General features: G+C 37.5%; 1 protein-coding gene across 5 annotated transcripts in view; it reads right to left on the bottom strand.

The window, feature by feature from the left end:
- Window positions 1-17,610, bottom strand: part of FNDC3A (fibronectin type III domain containing 3A) — a 201,401-nt gene that overhangs the window by 55,700 nt on the left and 128,091 nt on the right. For all 5 annotated transcript variants that reach the window (XM_061170691.1, XM_061170692.1, XM_061170693.1 and 2 more), the window contains 2 exons: window positions 15,288-15,364; window positions 4,351-4,588 (listed from right to left, as the gene is read on the bottom strand). In XM_061170691.1, coding sequence (XP_061026674.1) covers window positions 4,351-4,588; window positions 15,288-15,364 — 315 coding nt within the window. The remainder of the gene's footprint in view (window positions 1-4,350; window positions 4,589-15,287; window positions 15,365-17,610) is intronic.

The raw sequence follows: 17,610 nt of genomic DNA, 5'->3' as shown, positions 1-17,610 counted from the left end.
GATATGACACCAAAAATACAAGCAATCAAAGAAAAAATAAGGTGTACTTCATTAAAATTAAAAACTTTTCTGCATCAAAGGATACCATCAAAAAAGTAAAGAGACAACATGGGAGAAAATATCTGCAAATCGTATATCTGATAAGAGACTTGTATCCAAAATACATAAAAACATTTACAACTCAACAATAAAAAGACATATAACCCAATTAAAAAGAGGTGAAGGATTTAAATAGACATCTTTCCAAAGATGATATAAAAATTGCCAATAAGCAAATGAAAAGACGCTCAGCATCAGCAGTTACTAGGGACAAGCAAATCAAAACCATACTGAGATAATACTTCACACTCACTGGGATGGCTAGAATCTAAAGACAAATTTTGGCAAGGATAGGAAGAAATTAGAACTCTCATACGTTGCTGGTAGGAATGTAAAATAGTACAGTCACTATGGAAAACAATTTTGCAGTTCTTCAAAAAGTTAAACATACAATTACCATATAAGCCAGTAATTCTACTCTTAGGTATATACCCAGGAGAAATGAAACCATATGTCTACACAAAAACTTGTACACAAATGTCACAGCATCATTATTCATAACTGACAAAAAGTGGAAACAACCCAAATGTCTATCAACTAATGAATGGAAAAACAAAATTATATCCACATAATGGAATATTTTTCAGCCATAAAAAGGAGAGGAGTATTTATCATGGTACAAGCTTGAAATATACCTTGAAAATAATATGCTAAGTGAAAAATGCTAGATACAAAAGGCTACATATTGTATGAACATTTACATGAAATCTCTAGAGCAGACAAATCCAGAGACAGACAGTAGATTACGAGGTGGGGGAAAAGGGGGAATTGGGACTGACTCTTAATAGACACGGAGTTTCTTTTTGGGATGATAGAAATGTTCTGAAATTAGATAGCAGTAGTGAATGTAGTATCTAGTGAATATACTAAAAATCACTGAAATGTACACTTTAAAATGGTGAATTTTGTTACGTGAATTATCTCAATAAAAAAAGAAAAAAAACACAGGGACTGTAATTAATTAGTGCATACTTTAAAAATGTAGTTATCCAAATGTTTTTATATTTCATTCACTACGCAAATAGAATGATAAATGAACCATGAGGGGAAAATAAAAAATATGTTGTAGTAACAGGAAATTTATTATCAAACAGATCTGAGAGGGTTAAAATCCTCAACAATGAACTAGTTGTGACCTTGCAGAAATTACTTAACATTTCTGAGCTTCAGTTTCTTTATTTGTATTTTGGAGGACTTTATTGAGGCTTAAGTGAGATAATACATGTATGAGCATAGTGTCTAGCAAAGTTCAGGCTCAATAACCATAGTTGTTGACAGTGAAATGTTGGATTAGGTCCCACTTTGGGAATCCAAACAAAATATGCATGGAAAAGGGGTAATGGAGGCAGCTACTAATTATAAAACTACTGTAAGTTACTAGGATCTAGTGGTAAATTCCTTGGCTTATAACCTCAAATACAATATGACTCCTATCTTCCATCACTGGGTAGCTGGTTTTCAGATTAGTGCTCTTCGTAGATTTGTATGCTTCACTTTCCTTCTCATCGCTGTGAATCATATTCATACATTCTAATGCATATCTCCTCTGAATAACAATGGGTTTTAACAATGTAGAACAGTAGTAAATTGTAATATTTAGCTTTTTCTTATAATTTTCTCAGACACATTTTAAAAATATTGATTGACTGATTGATTGATTGATTGGTGCATTGGGTCTTCGTTGCTGCGCGGACTTTCTCTACTTGCGGCGAGAGGGGGCTACTCTTCGTTGTGGTGCACAAGCTTCTTATGGCTGTGGCTTCTCTTGTTGTGGAGCACGGGCTCTAGGTGTGCAGGCTTCAGCAGTTGTAGCATGCGGGCTCAGTATTTGTGGCTCGTGGGCTCTAGAGCACAGGCTCAGTAGTTGTAGCACACAGGCTTAGTTGTTCCATGGCATGTGGGATCTTCCCGGACCAGGGCTCGAACCCATGTCTCCTGCATTGGCAGGCGGATTCTTAACCACTTCGCCACCAGGGAAGTCCCTCTCAAAGACATTTTAAAAAACGAAGTCATAATTAGGAGTAAAAAAATGGAAGAGACCGATTTATAGTATATACTCTTGCTACTCAAAATTATGTTCATTGGACCACTGCATGAGCCTCACCTGGAAATTTATTAGAAATGCAGAAAACCAAACCACACTCAGACCTATGGAATTAATATGCATTACTTGGGCAACAGAAATAAGTTTGAAAAAAATGTAATATATGACATAATATATATAATACATCTACTATTTACAGGCTGTGCTACACAATTAAAATTTTGTATTTAGAGTTATTTCTTCTACAGATTTACTAAGCATAAATGACAGGTACTGATTAAGTGCAAGGAAAACAGTGATGAATAAAACAGATTCAGTTCTTAGGTGGTTTACAGTTAAATAAGGGAGAAAGACATCCAGAAAAACAACAAAAAAATCAAATTGTGTTAAGTTCTGTGAAAGAAACAAAAGGTTTCAGTGCTAGATACTGACAAGGAAAGGTTAGGGAAGATCTCTCTGAAAGCTGAAATCTAAAGGAAAAAAAAAAAAAAAGAAGCCTTGCATGGAAAAGGGGGAAGAGCACTTCCGGTAGAGAGAACACCATTTGTAGAAGCATTGAGGCAAGAAAGAGCTTGGTTCTGAAAAACTGAAGATGGGGCACATGCATGGGAACACGTGGGACAAGGCAGGATCTTGTCCAGGGCTGTGGTTTGCAACCAGCGCCAATCCTGGCCCCCAGGAGTCATCTGGTAATGTCTGGAGATATTTTTAGTTGTCAGAGTCGAGCCAGGGTGAGGGCTGGAGTTGTGTGCTACTGGCATCTAGTGGGTGGAGGGCAGGGATTCTTCTAAATATCCTATAATGCACAGTTCTGTCCTCCACAATAAAGACTTATCCTTCCTCAAAGATCTAGAGTGTGAGGTTGAGAAATCCTGGTTCAGGGGAAGCGTTTAGGTTTTTATTCTAAATGCAATGGAAAGTCACTGAAATCCGTTAAACAGAAGAATGGTCTGATTTATATTTTAAAATGATTACTCTGGCTGAGCCTGGATGGTTGGGGGCAAGAATGGCAGCAGAAAACCAACTGGAAGGCTGTTGTTGCAGCTGTCCTGACAAGAGCTGATGGTGGACTAGAACTGAGGAGCAGTGGAGGAAAAGTAGGTTCATTTGGGAAACTTCTGAAAGTAGATACCAGCTGAAGTGGGGGTTGAAAGAGGAGGAATCAAATGGGGCCACGTCTGGTTTTCCCTTGAGCAAACTGAGCGGACAGTGGTACCATCTATCGGGATGAAGATGGCAGAGAAAAGCAGGTTCCATCATTGAGATTTATGTTTTAAAATGCTATAACTGAGATGTATGAGACACTTAAGTGGAGTTATCAAGAAGGCGTTTACGGGAGTTCCCTGGTGGCCTAGTGGTTAGGATTCCGGGCTTTCGCTGCTGTGGCCCAGGGTTCAATCCCTGGTTGGGGAACTGAGATCTCGTAAGCCGCACGGCATGGTCAAAAAAAAAAAAAAGGCAGTTAGAAATAAAAGTCTGGGACTCAGAGGAGAGGTTTTGACTGAAGATACAAATTTAAGAACTGTCAGTATATAGATGGTATTTAAAGCCATAGGAAAGAATAAGATTATTATTTTGTGTGTGTGTAGTTGTCTATTCTTCCCAACAATTTAAACTCCCTGAGGGCAGATGTTATGTCTTACTGTTCTTTTCAGTATCTTACAGAACCTAGCAGCTTTGGTTAGTGGCATCAGAGGCTTCAGGATTTAACAGTAGCATGATTATTCCTGGCTAAAAAATTTCCTCAGAGCCTAGAGAGCAGCAGGACAAAGAAGACCTCTTGTTCGAATGCGTCCCCACTAAATATTGCTGCGTGATAGAAGTTACTTCACCTCTTTGATTTTCTGTTTACTCATCTGCCTTGAAAGGTGATCATGAGGATGAAACATTTAACATAGTGTTTTTTTGTTTTGTTTTTAAATTAATTTTTATTGGAGTAGAGCTGATTTACAATGTTGTGTTAGTTTCAGGTGTACAGCAAAGTGAATCAGTTATACATACACATACATCCACTCTTTTTTAGATTCTTTTCCCATATAGGTCATTATAGAGTATTGAATAGAGTTCCCTTAACATAGTGTTTGAATAGCAGAAAATGACTGTGATATTGTTACCATTTTTTGTTTCTTTTATATAGTAATAGCACCTATTATATCCAAGCAAAAAATAGCCAACTCCATAAAACAGGAATATTTTTAGATACTTACCTACATCTCCATATACTTGTGAAGACTGATACTGTGTCATATACTGTGTTGCCATGTCTCCAGCTCCAGTTACTGGTGAGTACATGTGGCGTGGTGGAGGGGGCATCATGGTTGGTACAGGAATGAAACCAGGCAGAGGAGGATGTGGGGAACGATGGATGACTGTGTGACCACCAGGATGAAACTCTGGTGCCTGAGGAACCACAACAACTCTTCGAACTCCATTGTCTTCAATAACCTACAAAATGAACAACAGATTAAAAGTTTCTTCCATAGGGTGTTAAGCAATCTTTTTCAAATATGTTAGAGTAAGAATTTTAACACCATTAGGAGTTAATTAAGAAATTTTACAGAACCAACATTTTTATTAAGTACATTACATACATATGAATTAGCACTGAACAACATGAAGTAGTTTTTGTTATACAATGCAATATAAATCTTAAAACACTGAAAAGACAAGCTAAATAATAATATAAACAATGAGTTATGACATCTGGTATTTATCTTACGTGATACATGCATTTAGTGATACAGTAAAAATGAAGGGAGTCTCAAGGGAACTTTTGGTTTGAACATAATACGGGAAAAAGCTGGATCCAGACTCCTAAGATCAACCATATATTGAATTTAGGTATAAAACTCTTAGGACCATGACCAGAACAATTTTAATAATTGATGATCATTTCAAGGGAGGCAAACACCTAATATATTAACTCCCAGTTAAGAAAAATATCTGTGGCTCTGAATCATAGAAATTACACGTTTTTAAATAGGGGTCACACTGTGGCAAAGGATTTTTTAAAATGCCAGATTTATTCCTTTTGAACCTCACTGGAACAACAAGGACATACAGGAAGGCCTAAAAAGATACAAGATTTAACCTCAAAATTAGAAGTCCTTCTACTAAAACAGGGTCCTTAATCTTTTAGAGTTAAATGATTACTACTGAAGTACAACAAATGGCTAATAACAGAAAACGATTAAAATGTAAAGTGCTAACTTAAAGGCAAATCCTGGTATTTTCAGGAAGGACACATTTTACTATGCTTAAACGAATTGCAAATTTTGTTTATAAACATATGTGCTTGGGAGGAATATTAGAAAACACACTTATTTGGGTAAAGGTAAGCCTAGATTACAAATAAATTACTGCTTTAGAAAGAATATAGTTGCTACTAAATAGCCTATTAAACTAACCTTACCTGGTGGGAGTGTGAGATGACTTGTCTGTAATATGGGACCAGAAGAGCAAATGAATCACTGTTTTTATACACTAGCTCTAGAACTACAATGCCTGGCTTCTAGCACAATGGATGCCTCATATCCCACCTCTCTCCCTATTTAACTCAGTTCTGGATTCAAGCCTCAGACAAGTGTATATGACTGACTGGTGGAAACTAAATCATATCTGGAAGCCTAGATGAAGATAATCTGGAAACTGTTTAGTTTTTTCAGCCTCTAACCTATAGGAACGGACATTAGAAGAAGTTTGAAATGGATTCTGAGTGAGCCAAACTACAGTGTCTGTCATTAACATACTACTTTCATCTTTCTCAACTGTCTGACTCACAAATCTTAAATGACCCCGCCATTTCTGATAGGATTGTACTGTACATACTCTTCAACCTACCATCCCATCTGGTTCCAACCTATCATTATTGCTGTATCTTCTTCCACACCAAATCCTGAACCCTTAATTCCAGCCAGGCTGGTATACTAAAAAAACCTATCTTCATACCTAACCTACCTATTTCTTTATCTTGTACTTTGGTTTATGCCATCGACCCTCTTCACTTTGCTTCCCCTTAATCCATAACAATGCAAATCCCATCTCTCCTTCCAAATCTAGCAATACCCTCCTCCATTCATTAAAAAAAACAAGATTTGTTTTTGAACAAAAAGACATTGGTAATTTAGGAGAGAAAATACAAAGTGATGTGTTTATGCGGGCACACACACTAACAGGAGCAGACAAACATGACATCAAAAGTAAATTATTGAGCATGCTGCATGGTGATAAATACTACGATAAAAAAACAAACAGGTAAGGGGGATTAGAAGGATTGTGGGAGGGGACCAGGTTGTAGTATAAAAGGGTGATCAGGCTATGCCTTATTGGCAAAATGAAATTTGAGCACAGACTTGAAGGAACTGAAGGAATTAGCCACACAAAAATCTGAAAGAGTGTTCTGGGTAGAGGGAACAGTTAGAACAGAGCCTCTAAGGTAGAAGTGGCTAGAAGGAAGCCAGTGTGACTGGATAAGCATAAAGGAGGAGGAAGGACAGAAACAGATGAGATCAAAGAGATACAAAATGGTAGGGGAGGGACTTCCCTGGCGGCACAGTGGTTAAGACTCTCCGCTTCCAATGCAGGGGGCGTGGGTTCCATCCCTGGTGGGGGAACTAAGATCCCACATACCGCGCGTGGCCAAAAAAAAAAAAAAAAAAAAAAAGGTGGGGGAGGTGGCCGAGTCAGGTAGGGCTGTATAGGCTTATTAAGGACTTGTATTTACTCAGTGAAACAGGGAAGCGTCGCAGAGTTTTGGGCAGAAGAGGGATACAAACAAGCGATTCTCATCCAGGGGTGATTTTGTGGCAACACGTGGAGTCACTTTTGGTTGTCACACCTGGAGCTGGCAGCACTACTTCGCATCCAGCGAGCTGAGGTCAGGGATGCTGCCTCAATGCCCTGCAACACACAGGGCAACCCCACAACAAAAAAACACCACGCCTAAATGTCTACCATGCTGAGGGTGAGAAGCTCCTGACATACTCTTACAGGATTACTCTGGCTGCTGAATTGAGAATAGATTGTAGGGCAAGGGCAAAAGAGGGGAAATCATTCAGGAAGCTACTGCAGAAATCTAGGCAAGAGATGGTGGAGGCTTGGACCACGGTGGTAGCAGTGGAGGTGGTAAGAAGTGGTCCACATTCTGCGTATCTTTAAAGGCAGAACAACAAGATTAGCTGATAATTCCAGCAGAGAAGTGTGAAAAAGAAGTTTTGGAACGATGGTATCTCACCAACAGTGAAAGGGAAGGCTGCAGTTAGAACAAGTCATTTGGGGGGTGGGGGCCAGGGAAGATTTGGAGTTTTAGGTTTTGCGCATGTAAGTTGGGTAAGTCTGTAAGACACCTAAGTGTAAATGCTGAGTAGGCAGTTGGTTAATAGTAGTCTGCAGCTGCAGAAAGATTGGGAAAGGACAACCAGGTAAGGCAGGAAGAAAACTTAAGAATGTGGAGTCTGGAAGTTTGGTTAAGTGTGTCAGGGAGGAAGGATCAATTCTGTCAAATGCTGCTGACAGGTTTAATAAGATGAAGACTAAGGACTGACCATTGGATATAGCAATATGGAAGTCATAGTGACCTCGATGAGAGCAGTTTTAGTGTAATCATAGGGGCAAAGCCTGATTGGAGTGGATTTAAGAGAGAAAGTGGGGAGGAGAATTAGAGAGGTAACAGCACAATTCTGGAAAGTTTTCCTGCAGAGGGGAATATGGGAATTAGGGTGGTGACTGACAGTAGTAGAGTCAAGCAGCTTAAAAAATTTGTTGTTTTTAGTGAGAGCAATTACAACATACTGATATACTAATCAGCACAATCCATCAGAGAGTAAGAAATTGATGATGTAGGAGAGAGAATGCTAGAGTAATGTCCTTGAGCAGGCAAAAGGAGATGAGATTCAGGGCTCCAGCTGGGGCACAGGATCTAGACAGGAGCAGAAAAGTTTGTCTTTGTTCTAGATGAAAAAGAAGTATGGACTGATGAGATGAGAAGGTAGAGCATATAACTCCAGATACTGGTAGAGATGTGGGGTTAGGAGTCTGTAGATAGTTTCTTTTGATTGTTCTCTGTGACCCTTTCCTAGACACCACGATCGCAGTGATCTCTCCTTCCTAACAATTCCATTGCATTTATTCTCTATCACTTGTTTGGTATCCATAACACTGTAGTATTTGTTAATTTTCCAAATCCATAGGTCTTACTCTATAATTTAACTGTAAGTTTCTCAAGGGACATGTATTAACTATTTAATCCTCAACACAATGCTACAAATAGGTAGTATTATTATCTCCATTTTTTAGATGGGGAAACTGAGGCACAGAGATGTCAAATAACTTGCAAGGTCACACAGGTAGTAAGTGGAGGAGCTAGTAACTGAACTCAGGTAATCTGGTTTCAATTCTATGTTCTTATTCATTTTGTGGGCATAGAATCCACAAACACCTGTCTTCTGCCTTTAAAAATTTCACAAACACAAGTGAGATCTCATTGGTTAAAAAAGAAATGGCTAAATTACTTTTGAAATTAAAACCACTTTTCTTCTGAAAAAGAACATTTCAAATATAAAGATAAGCTGAGGGAAGGGAGATTGGGGAGTTATTGTTTAACAGGTTGTGAAAATGAATAAAAGAAACCTCATTTAAAAAAAGAGTTGGGAAGCCCTGAAGGCTTGTCACTTACTACTGCTTGCTGCCCCTTGCAGACGCTAGCAAGAAGCATACCTTGCATTCCCCAACCAGAAGAAGCTTACTTTACATACCCCAGCTGGAGGAAGGAAGATTTTTCTCCTCGCCCAGCAACAGCCCAGCCAATGAGAAGCCACCACAACTAGCCTAATGAGAAGCAGCCATAACCCTGAACTCTCTTTCCTCCAATGGATTTTGCTCAAAAAACCACCCCTTCCCAACTCCCCTCTTTTCTTTATAAAAGAATAGTCCTCTTCTTTGTTTTGGGGACTTGCTTGTGGTTTGCCATAGTTTGCATGCCCTGAACTGCAATTCCTGTGCTATTCCTGAATAACCTCATTTTGCTGCTATAATAACTATGTGTTTTATTTTTAAGGTTGATAAGGTGAAGAGTTCTTGTGATGTATGGTAGTGCAACAGTGTGAATGTACTTAATACCACTGAACTGTACATTTAAAATAGTTATGACGGTAAATTTTTAGTGTGTATTTTACCACAATTAAAAAAAAAAAAAAAAGCTAATATGCAGAGATTAAAAAAAAAAAAAGAGCCAGACCAGGACCAAGAGTGTGTGGAGAACTCCACCACTTCCAGTAACCACCTGAGCAGCCAGTAACTTCAGAGTAAGGCCAGAGACCTCAAAACTATCTGCTAAGTCTCCAGCTGCCAAGAAATAGCCAGGACATTGAATTTTATACCAACAGGGTACACTGACGGTGATGATTAAAATAAAATCAAGTCGTGAAAAGGAAAAAAAGGTAAAATATCCAAATTAGGCTATGTTAAAAAAAAATTAAAGGCAATGAGATAAAATTAAATGGAACTATCAGCATAGTCTGACCACCTAACCACATATGCCACGCCATTTCTAATTAGACAAAGCCCTGTTTTCTTTTCTTTATTTGAACACAGATGTAATTGAGAGGGACTGCAGAGAAAGGAGGTTGTGTTTACTGTCTGACATTTTATACTGTGCACCAGAATATACATTCCATGACAGATCTGTTCCCAATATCTGGTATAATACACCTAGCATATGACAGATGCTCAAAAATTTTTTTGTTTAATGAATGATATGACCAGAAATAAATTCTATTAGTTCTACTCGAATGCTCCCCTGCTCCCCCCTTAACAACACCAAACTACTAGGGTTTTGTGACTTCTTCAATGCTTACAGTCTTTGCTTCCTCACTACTTTTAGCAACCTACTTCTATTGCCTCACCCTGAACCCTGAACTACTCCAACTTTAAGCTATTAAACAATAATAAAGATATTTCTGGCCATTCATCCAACAGATATTTATTTTATATATCTAATCAAACACACAGCAATGTCACTACAAGCGACTACAACCTTTCTCTCCAGCTCTTACTGTGACTCTTCGTCCTCATCTAAACCTCTAAGTCCCCTTCCAGTCTCTTACACTGCTGCCCATCTTTTTTGGCTGTTCTCTCCACGAGAGACAGGGAAGACTGAGATCAGACTGGTTTGTAGAATCTTTGAAAAATTTACTGACCTCATTGCTGCGGGCTGACATAAAGGCACAGTGAAATACCAAGTCCAGCTCAAAGCAGTAATCTGAAACTTTTCATGAAGCTGATATAGGCCCTTTCCCCACATTATGAGATCTACAATTCCCTCCCTGTTAGGTACCCTCTCATCACCATAACAACCCACATTCTATAAAAAACAGGGGAGCCATTCATTACAAGAAAGGCAAAAGGAGAGAACTTTTGCTATTACATTTCAGGAGTTCCATTCAGGTAAATCTATAATATTTTCTTGATAATTCATTAACTTCATCATTAAAATACCAAGTGTTCTGAGCTGCAATGCCCTTAGGGACTATAAGTTATTATTATTTGCCAGGAAATTAAGTTCCTTCTACACTTGTCACCTTTTGCTTTCCGTGTCATCATTTGCTTTGTTTTTTGAGTTTTACTGTTTGTTTGTTTCTCCATTTGATGTCTCAGTTCAGTTGGCACATATTTCTGCCTCTATGCAGTTACGTCAAATCTCTCATAAACCTCCCTTTCTTACTTGTTAAACTATAATAATAGAGTTCGTGAAGGTTATGTCTCAAATTGTTTGTAATTTTGTAATCAGAAAAAAGGCTAAAGGGAAATATTCTAAATGTTTACAGAGAGTATCTCCGGGTTATAATAACACTCGATGCAATTTTTTTCCCTACCCTTTTACATGTTTTCCAAGTTTTCTACGTAATAATGATCAGAAAAATATACAACTTTTAAAATATACTACTATATTTGTTCTTTATCACTAAATATATTTCCCATTGGCTTGTTTGCAAAATTAATATTCCTTTATATTTAAGCTTCCGGTAAACTACATTTTGAACTATATTTAAGCTTCCGGTGAATTACATTTTGCTTTATGCATATCATTTTAATTAACTTTAGGTTTCCCTATCATTTTGGATGGTATCTTACACAGTGTCATGGTTAATAAAAATTTTTTTAAAAAAAAGATCCATTTTTCTGATCCAACAGTAAAAGTTATGTAACTGAAAAATTAAGTCTGACTATTCCCATTACTGCTGAGTAGAATGCTAAAGTATCAGAGCAATAAGGTACAAATATTATAAAATAAACAATATTGTGGAACTCTTGAATAGATATGCAAAGGAACTATAACACAACTGGCAATTTTAATGGCGAGTTTGGGTTTTGCAAATTACAAATGAGAAAAACAGAACCAATTAATCCCCAAATTACCCAGTGTATAATACCCTGTCTGTTATTCTCAAAAATGAAGTTAAAATATATGAGTTAATGATGAGTTCACACCTGAAGTGCGTCTAAACTTAATGGGGACATGCCATTGGTACAAACATCAAAAATTTGAAGGTTGATTTATCCTGGGTAAATCATGATTTCTTCATGTTTCTACTAATAAGTATTTTTGTTAAATCTCAACCTTCATCTTAAATTAAGATCTGTCTTTTGAACCTTTCATTTTTCAGCCTCAATATGCTCCTAGATATGTAGCATCATTACTTCCTCAGTGGTAGAGCTAAACGGTCCCAACACTGGCTTTTAATTTTTGCAGTCCTTATTTGCCTGACCAAACGTTTTAGGATACATACATTTGCTGAATCCTATTAGTATGTATTGAATTACATGATGATATAGCAAAAACATTACTTGACCCTCCTTGGATCACTGGCCTTCAATAAGAGATACACGTAAGGCCAAGGCCAGGATGGAGGTGATTAAACCTGCTGCCCTGAGGGGAGAACAGTGTACGAAAGTCTAAAGGGAGACTACAGATGATAGCTATTCATGGATTTAGTGTGTGTGCTACTTGGTTCCTGCTGAGCCAAATACAGATTGTACTTAACAACAGCCATCTCTGTGTCTTAACATTTGGTTCAACTCCCAGCTTCTATATTTGCTAATATAATTACGTTTGCTTATGTGCCAAGTTTTGGACAATTATCAAGCTCTTAGTTGTGCCTAGAACTTGGCTCTTTATAAGTATTTTCTAACATCAGAAATTGCGTATGTCAGGCAATGGGGGATGTACTTCAACAGTGATGTCAAAATGTTAGAATCCATTCTTACATAGTGGGTACTTAAATTATTTCAATAATGATGAAACTAGATTTTTGTCCTTGGATTACCGCTGTGTGCTTAAAATGATACATTCCCTAGAGATAATCTTAAACTAAGGTTGATTAATTGTTAATTAATAATTAGCCTCACATAATCCTTCCAGTAAGATTATTGTTAAAGTTCATTCACTTATTTGACAAATATTTATGAAACACCTACTGTATTTGAGTTACCACAGAACAAAAATAATAATTAAAAGTACCTCCCTATGCTCAAGGAACTTAAAATCCCATATAAGAAGAATATATATATACACAATTATAATACCAGGTGGTATATAACATATAACCAAAGAATGGCACAAATAACTCGATCTAGGTTCTCAAGGATGGGTAGAATTTCAAAAGGCAGAAATGAGGGAATGAATAACATTCCCCAAATAACAGCATTAACAAAAGCATGGAGAAAGAAAAACATCAAGTGAGCATGTGAGTAGTCATGTTTGGCTGCAAAAATAGATTATGTGATTAGATGTATCAAAAGAAGGGTACGAAGACAAACTAGAAGAGAACTGTGTTAAGGCCTTATATGTCAAGAAATCCAGACTTCATTGAGTGGACAAGCCAAATAATAAGCACAGAAGTGAAAAAAATCAAAGAAGTAATATAGGAAGATTATTTCAGTAGCTCTTGGCCTAAAGATATAGAACCTCAACTTGGATGATTATTTGATTGATTTACTAATATTTATTGAGCCCTTAATATATGACAGGCATTGTACTCAGCATCGAGGAAATAACAATGAATATGAATCCTATATGATCTAGTCCCATTATCTCTCTGACCTCATTGCTTACTATTATTCTGCCTTAAGGACTCAGTCCAGCCACGATGGCCTCCTTGTTGTTCAGGCATGCTCTCATCTTAGGCCATTTGCATTGGCTGCTTCTGTTCCCAGAATCCTCTTTCCACGAACAGATGCATTGCTAACTCCCAACTGTCCTTCGAGACCTGGTTCAAAGGCACCTTTCCAATGATGCCTAGTCTGATCACCCTATTTAAAAATGTAACTAGCTCTATTTTCTTTCTATTACTCACCACCTAATACATAATATAATTTATCCATTTATTATGCTTATTGTTTCCTTTTTCCCACAAGAATGTAAACTACAGAAGTATGGAGGTCCTTGCCTCTTTTTATTCAAGCACCTAAAAGAGCGCCTGACATATATGAGCACTCAATACATATCTGTTGAACACTGTTGAATACAGGAACTGTACGAATTCATAATCTTCTCAGGAAAGAGAATTTAACTAAACAGTGTGAAAAATTCATTAAAAGAAGGATATACATAATGTGCCATGAGAACCCCAAAGGAGAGGCACCTGAAAAGCTTCAAGGAAAGCTAATTCTAGAAGGTCATGATTGAGTGAAAGGAGAGGGGTAGAAATTTGCTGTAGAAATAAAAGGTACTGTTAGCTGAGAGAAGAGGATACGCTATAATTGCCTTCAAAGAATCTGTCTTAATCATCTTTATGTCACTGGCACCCAATACAGAGCTTGACATGTGGTACCATTCAACACATTTGTTAAACTGAAGTGTGCTACAGAGAAAAGACTGGGTATCCTCTTTAGGTGGCGAAAGGTCTGAGAAGGAACACCCAGAGAAGTAGGAAGAATCAGGATAGCATTACTTCAAGGAAATCTGAGATAATCTGGGATAAATCATATGAATAGGGTCAAATGTTTAGCGCTCAAAGAGGATCAGGCTGGAAAAAGGCCTTTGGTTTGGTATATACCAGGGAGTAGATTTAGTAGGGTAATAAAGGCAGAATGCAGGCTAAGGAGTCAGTGTGCTAAACAAAAGTAGAAAGTGAGCAGATTACTCTTCTGAAAAGCTTACGAAGCACTTTCTAATATGTTATCATCTCATCTTACAGTGAGGACACTGAGGCTCAAGTAAATTGATTTGTCCCAGGCCACGCAGCTAGCGAGGGTTTTAAAAATGACATGGATCCAGCTTTTTGACTCTAATTCTCTAATGGAATGCTTCCATTCTCCCCAGCATCATGGTCCTCTTTTGCTCTCATTCATATAGTGGTAGGCTTCACAGAGTGAGCAGTGAATCCACCACAATATCCCACCAATATTCTGGCATAATCAGAGAGGAAGTAAGAGAGGGTCTGAAGAAAATTTCAAGTATAAATTCAGTGCTAGGATAAGAAACTGGCTATTTCCAAGAAGGTTTTGAAGCAATGAGTGCCGACTACATAGAATCTCAGTAGCAGATATTGAACACCTACAGATACTACAGTTTAATTAAGTTTGCCTGTGCAAATAAGTTAGCTATCATTTTTTTCTTTAAGTCAGAGCTTTCCAACTGGTATGTAGGAAAGGGCTACAGGTGTGTGGTAATATTGATCCCCTTAGCCCTTATGGTTGCAGGTCTACAGGTCTAGATTCTCTTCTATTGACCACAGTGTGCCATACAATTATTATGGGTGTCTGTGAATGATTGTAAGAATAAAATTGGAAGTACCATCTTGGATTACTTTTAAGCAAATGATTAATTTAAAAAAGTTAGTGTAGGCACCTTTAAATCTTAAGATATTACTTACATTACTCACATACCCAAGGAGATAAAACTCTAAAATTAATTCTGTATTATAATTCAACACCCAAAGACAAGGCCAAATGATGAGTGCTGCTAACTTAATTTTTCCTCCTTTACAAATATACTAAATGTACTAAAATATCTGAAATAGATTTACCAAAGATATACTGTACTGGGTAAGCTTCAGCACTTAAATGGTACTTTTTGTCTGAATTAAACAGTAACATTACGATCACTATTATATAGGTATATAAAGAAAAATTACATAAAACATACCTGTGGGGCATATCCAGGAGGCACGTAAATAGGAGGCACAGAACCATTTGGGGACATCATTGGAACCTGAGCAGGACCTGAATGGGTCACAGAAATGACGTATTAATCCAGGATTACTTAGCAAGCTAAAATTGAAAACAATCTGAATTACATTTTGAATTTTTCATCTAAACACTCAAACTAATAGTGACTGTATTACTATGAAAAGAAATTTAGAAGTTAAAAAACAGAAAAGTTTAACTTATAAAGTGCACTGATTGCTCTTTACCTATAGTTGTTTCTCAAACTTGCCTAGTGACCATAACAGTCACCTGGGGAGCTTTTTAAAACACACAGGGACTTCCCTGGCAGTCCAGTGGTTAGGACTCACGCTGCCACTGCAGGGGCGCGGGTCTGATCCCTGATCAGGGAGCTAGGTTCCCACATGTGTGCGGCATGGCCAAAAAACCAAAAAAAACACACAGATTTCCAGGTTCTCCTAGAGATTCCTGTTTAGTATGCTTACAGTAAATGGGGGTCTTGAATCAGCATATTTACTTTACAAATATCCAAGGTGATTCTTATAATTGTGCAAGTTAAGAAACACTGACCTAGAGGAAAATCAAACTAAACTTTGCATATAAAATCAATGAAAAATACAAAAGGCAAAAATCAAAAAAAGTCAAGAGGGAAAAGCAGTAAGAGGAAGAATAGTTAGAAATTTGGGATTTGCTTTGTTAGGGTTAAAAACCTCTTGTGAATGTGTAAGTCATGTCTGTGGGGGCTTGAGAACAAAGTTGGAGAAATGCTATACATGCATATGTACCCAAAGAAAATTTTTTTGTTTCCTACACTGAAAAGTTCTTTAAAAAAAACTCAGCTTGTCTTATTCTACATTTCCTTTTGTTTTTATAGTGATATCCTTTCCAAACAACTTTCAAAAATATTATCTCATTTCCTTTCTCTAACCAGGCACTGTTGGAAGGTATGTTTTATTCTTTCTAGGAACTAAAATCTTACTTGCTTTACATAACTTTAAAAAAGAATATCTTACCTTCAGATCCTTTTTTTCCCCTGTAACTTTAGACTGCACTGTCCCCTCACCCACTAGTTTTTAATAAGTTGAAATGAAACCTTCTCAGAGAGCTTTACTCATTTCTAGGGAAATAAAGGTACCCAAGAGTCTGATGAAGAATGTAATGAAGGAAGAGTTCCTTTTATATGTAGATTTCAACCTGCAGAGTACAAATAATGGATCCCAGTCATAAAAGAAACCAAGGAGGAAAAGCTAAATCACAGGACAGAAAAGCAACAAATTTCACTGGTATCATTATACATATTTCAGAAAAACAGAATGAAGAGCATGGAGGTTACAGCAAATCAGATTACAGCCACTCTGCTCTTTCTACGGAAGGAGGAGGGGTGAGGACCAAACAACAAAGTAGTGGTGAAGGCTGGTGAAGGTAGGGGAAGGAAGGTGAGAGGTGGGGAAGGAAAGAAAAAAGAGAATGTAGGAAAAAGGAGGATGCAGGAGGGTAAGTACCAAACAGTGGTAAGGAAAGGGTGAAGAGAGAAGAGGGAGAAGGGAGGGAGGAGGGGGAGAGGATAAAGGCAGGAGGGGAGGGAGGAGGAGGCAAAGGAGGAGAGGTAATAGGAGGATAAGGGAGAAGACAGGAGGAAAGTGAAAAGGGCTGGAAGGGAGGGAGTGAAGGGGAGGGGAAGGAAAGGGGTGGAAGAATGGGAGGAGGAAAGGAAAGAAAGAAGAGGCAGGTAGTAGAAGGAAGAAAGTAGGGAAAAGACTCAGGTGGTTAAGAGGAAGTAAGGAGTGATGTGTATGTGGGCAGACTACCAAATTATACTATATACGACTATAAAATAACTTTTCAACAATACTTTTCCTATCCAAAACAAGCCCACCAAATACATGAAGTTGTTCAGAATATTATCTTAAAATAGCTGATACTAACTTACTATGTGCCAGGCCTTTTATGTACTTTTTTCCTCCTCATAATCATTCTATTAGGTAAATATTATTACTCCCATTTTCCAGATGTAGAAATTGAAGCAGAAAGGTTAATACAGCCCAAGTGGTAGAACTAGGATTCAAAACCAAGGAGTTTCATTTCTGAGGATATATCTCTACTATGTATTTAGTAAACACTAAAATATGCAATTTGGCAACTGATATAATTTGAGCCTTAAGAACTATGCTCTGATGCTTCTAAGGAAAATTAAGGCCTTCTTTATCATCATATCCTTGAAAATCAAGACAGAAGGAAGAACATAATTTTTCTACATCTAAGCAACATTACCTATAAATTCACTAAATAAAACTTGTGAGGTG

The sequence above is a fragment of the Eubalaena glacialis genome, chromosome 16, assembly GCF_028564815.1.
Source record: "Eubalaena glacialis isolate mEubGla1 chromosome 16, mEubGla1.1.hap2.+ XY, whole genome shotgun sequence".
Lineage (NCBI taxonomy): Eukaryota > Metazoa > Chordata > Mammalia > Artiodactyla > Balaenidae > Eubalaena > Eubalaena glacialis.
This window is presented reverse-complemented; position numbering and strand designations above follow the sequence as displayed.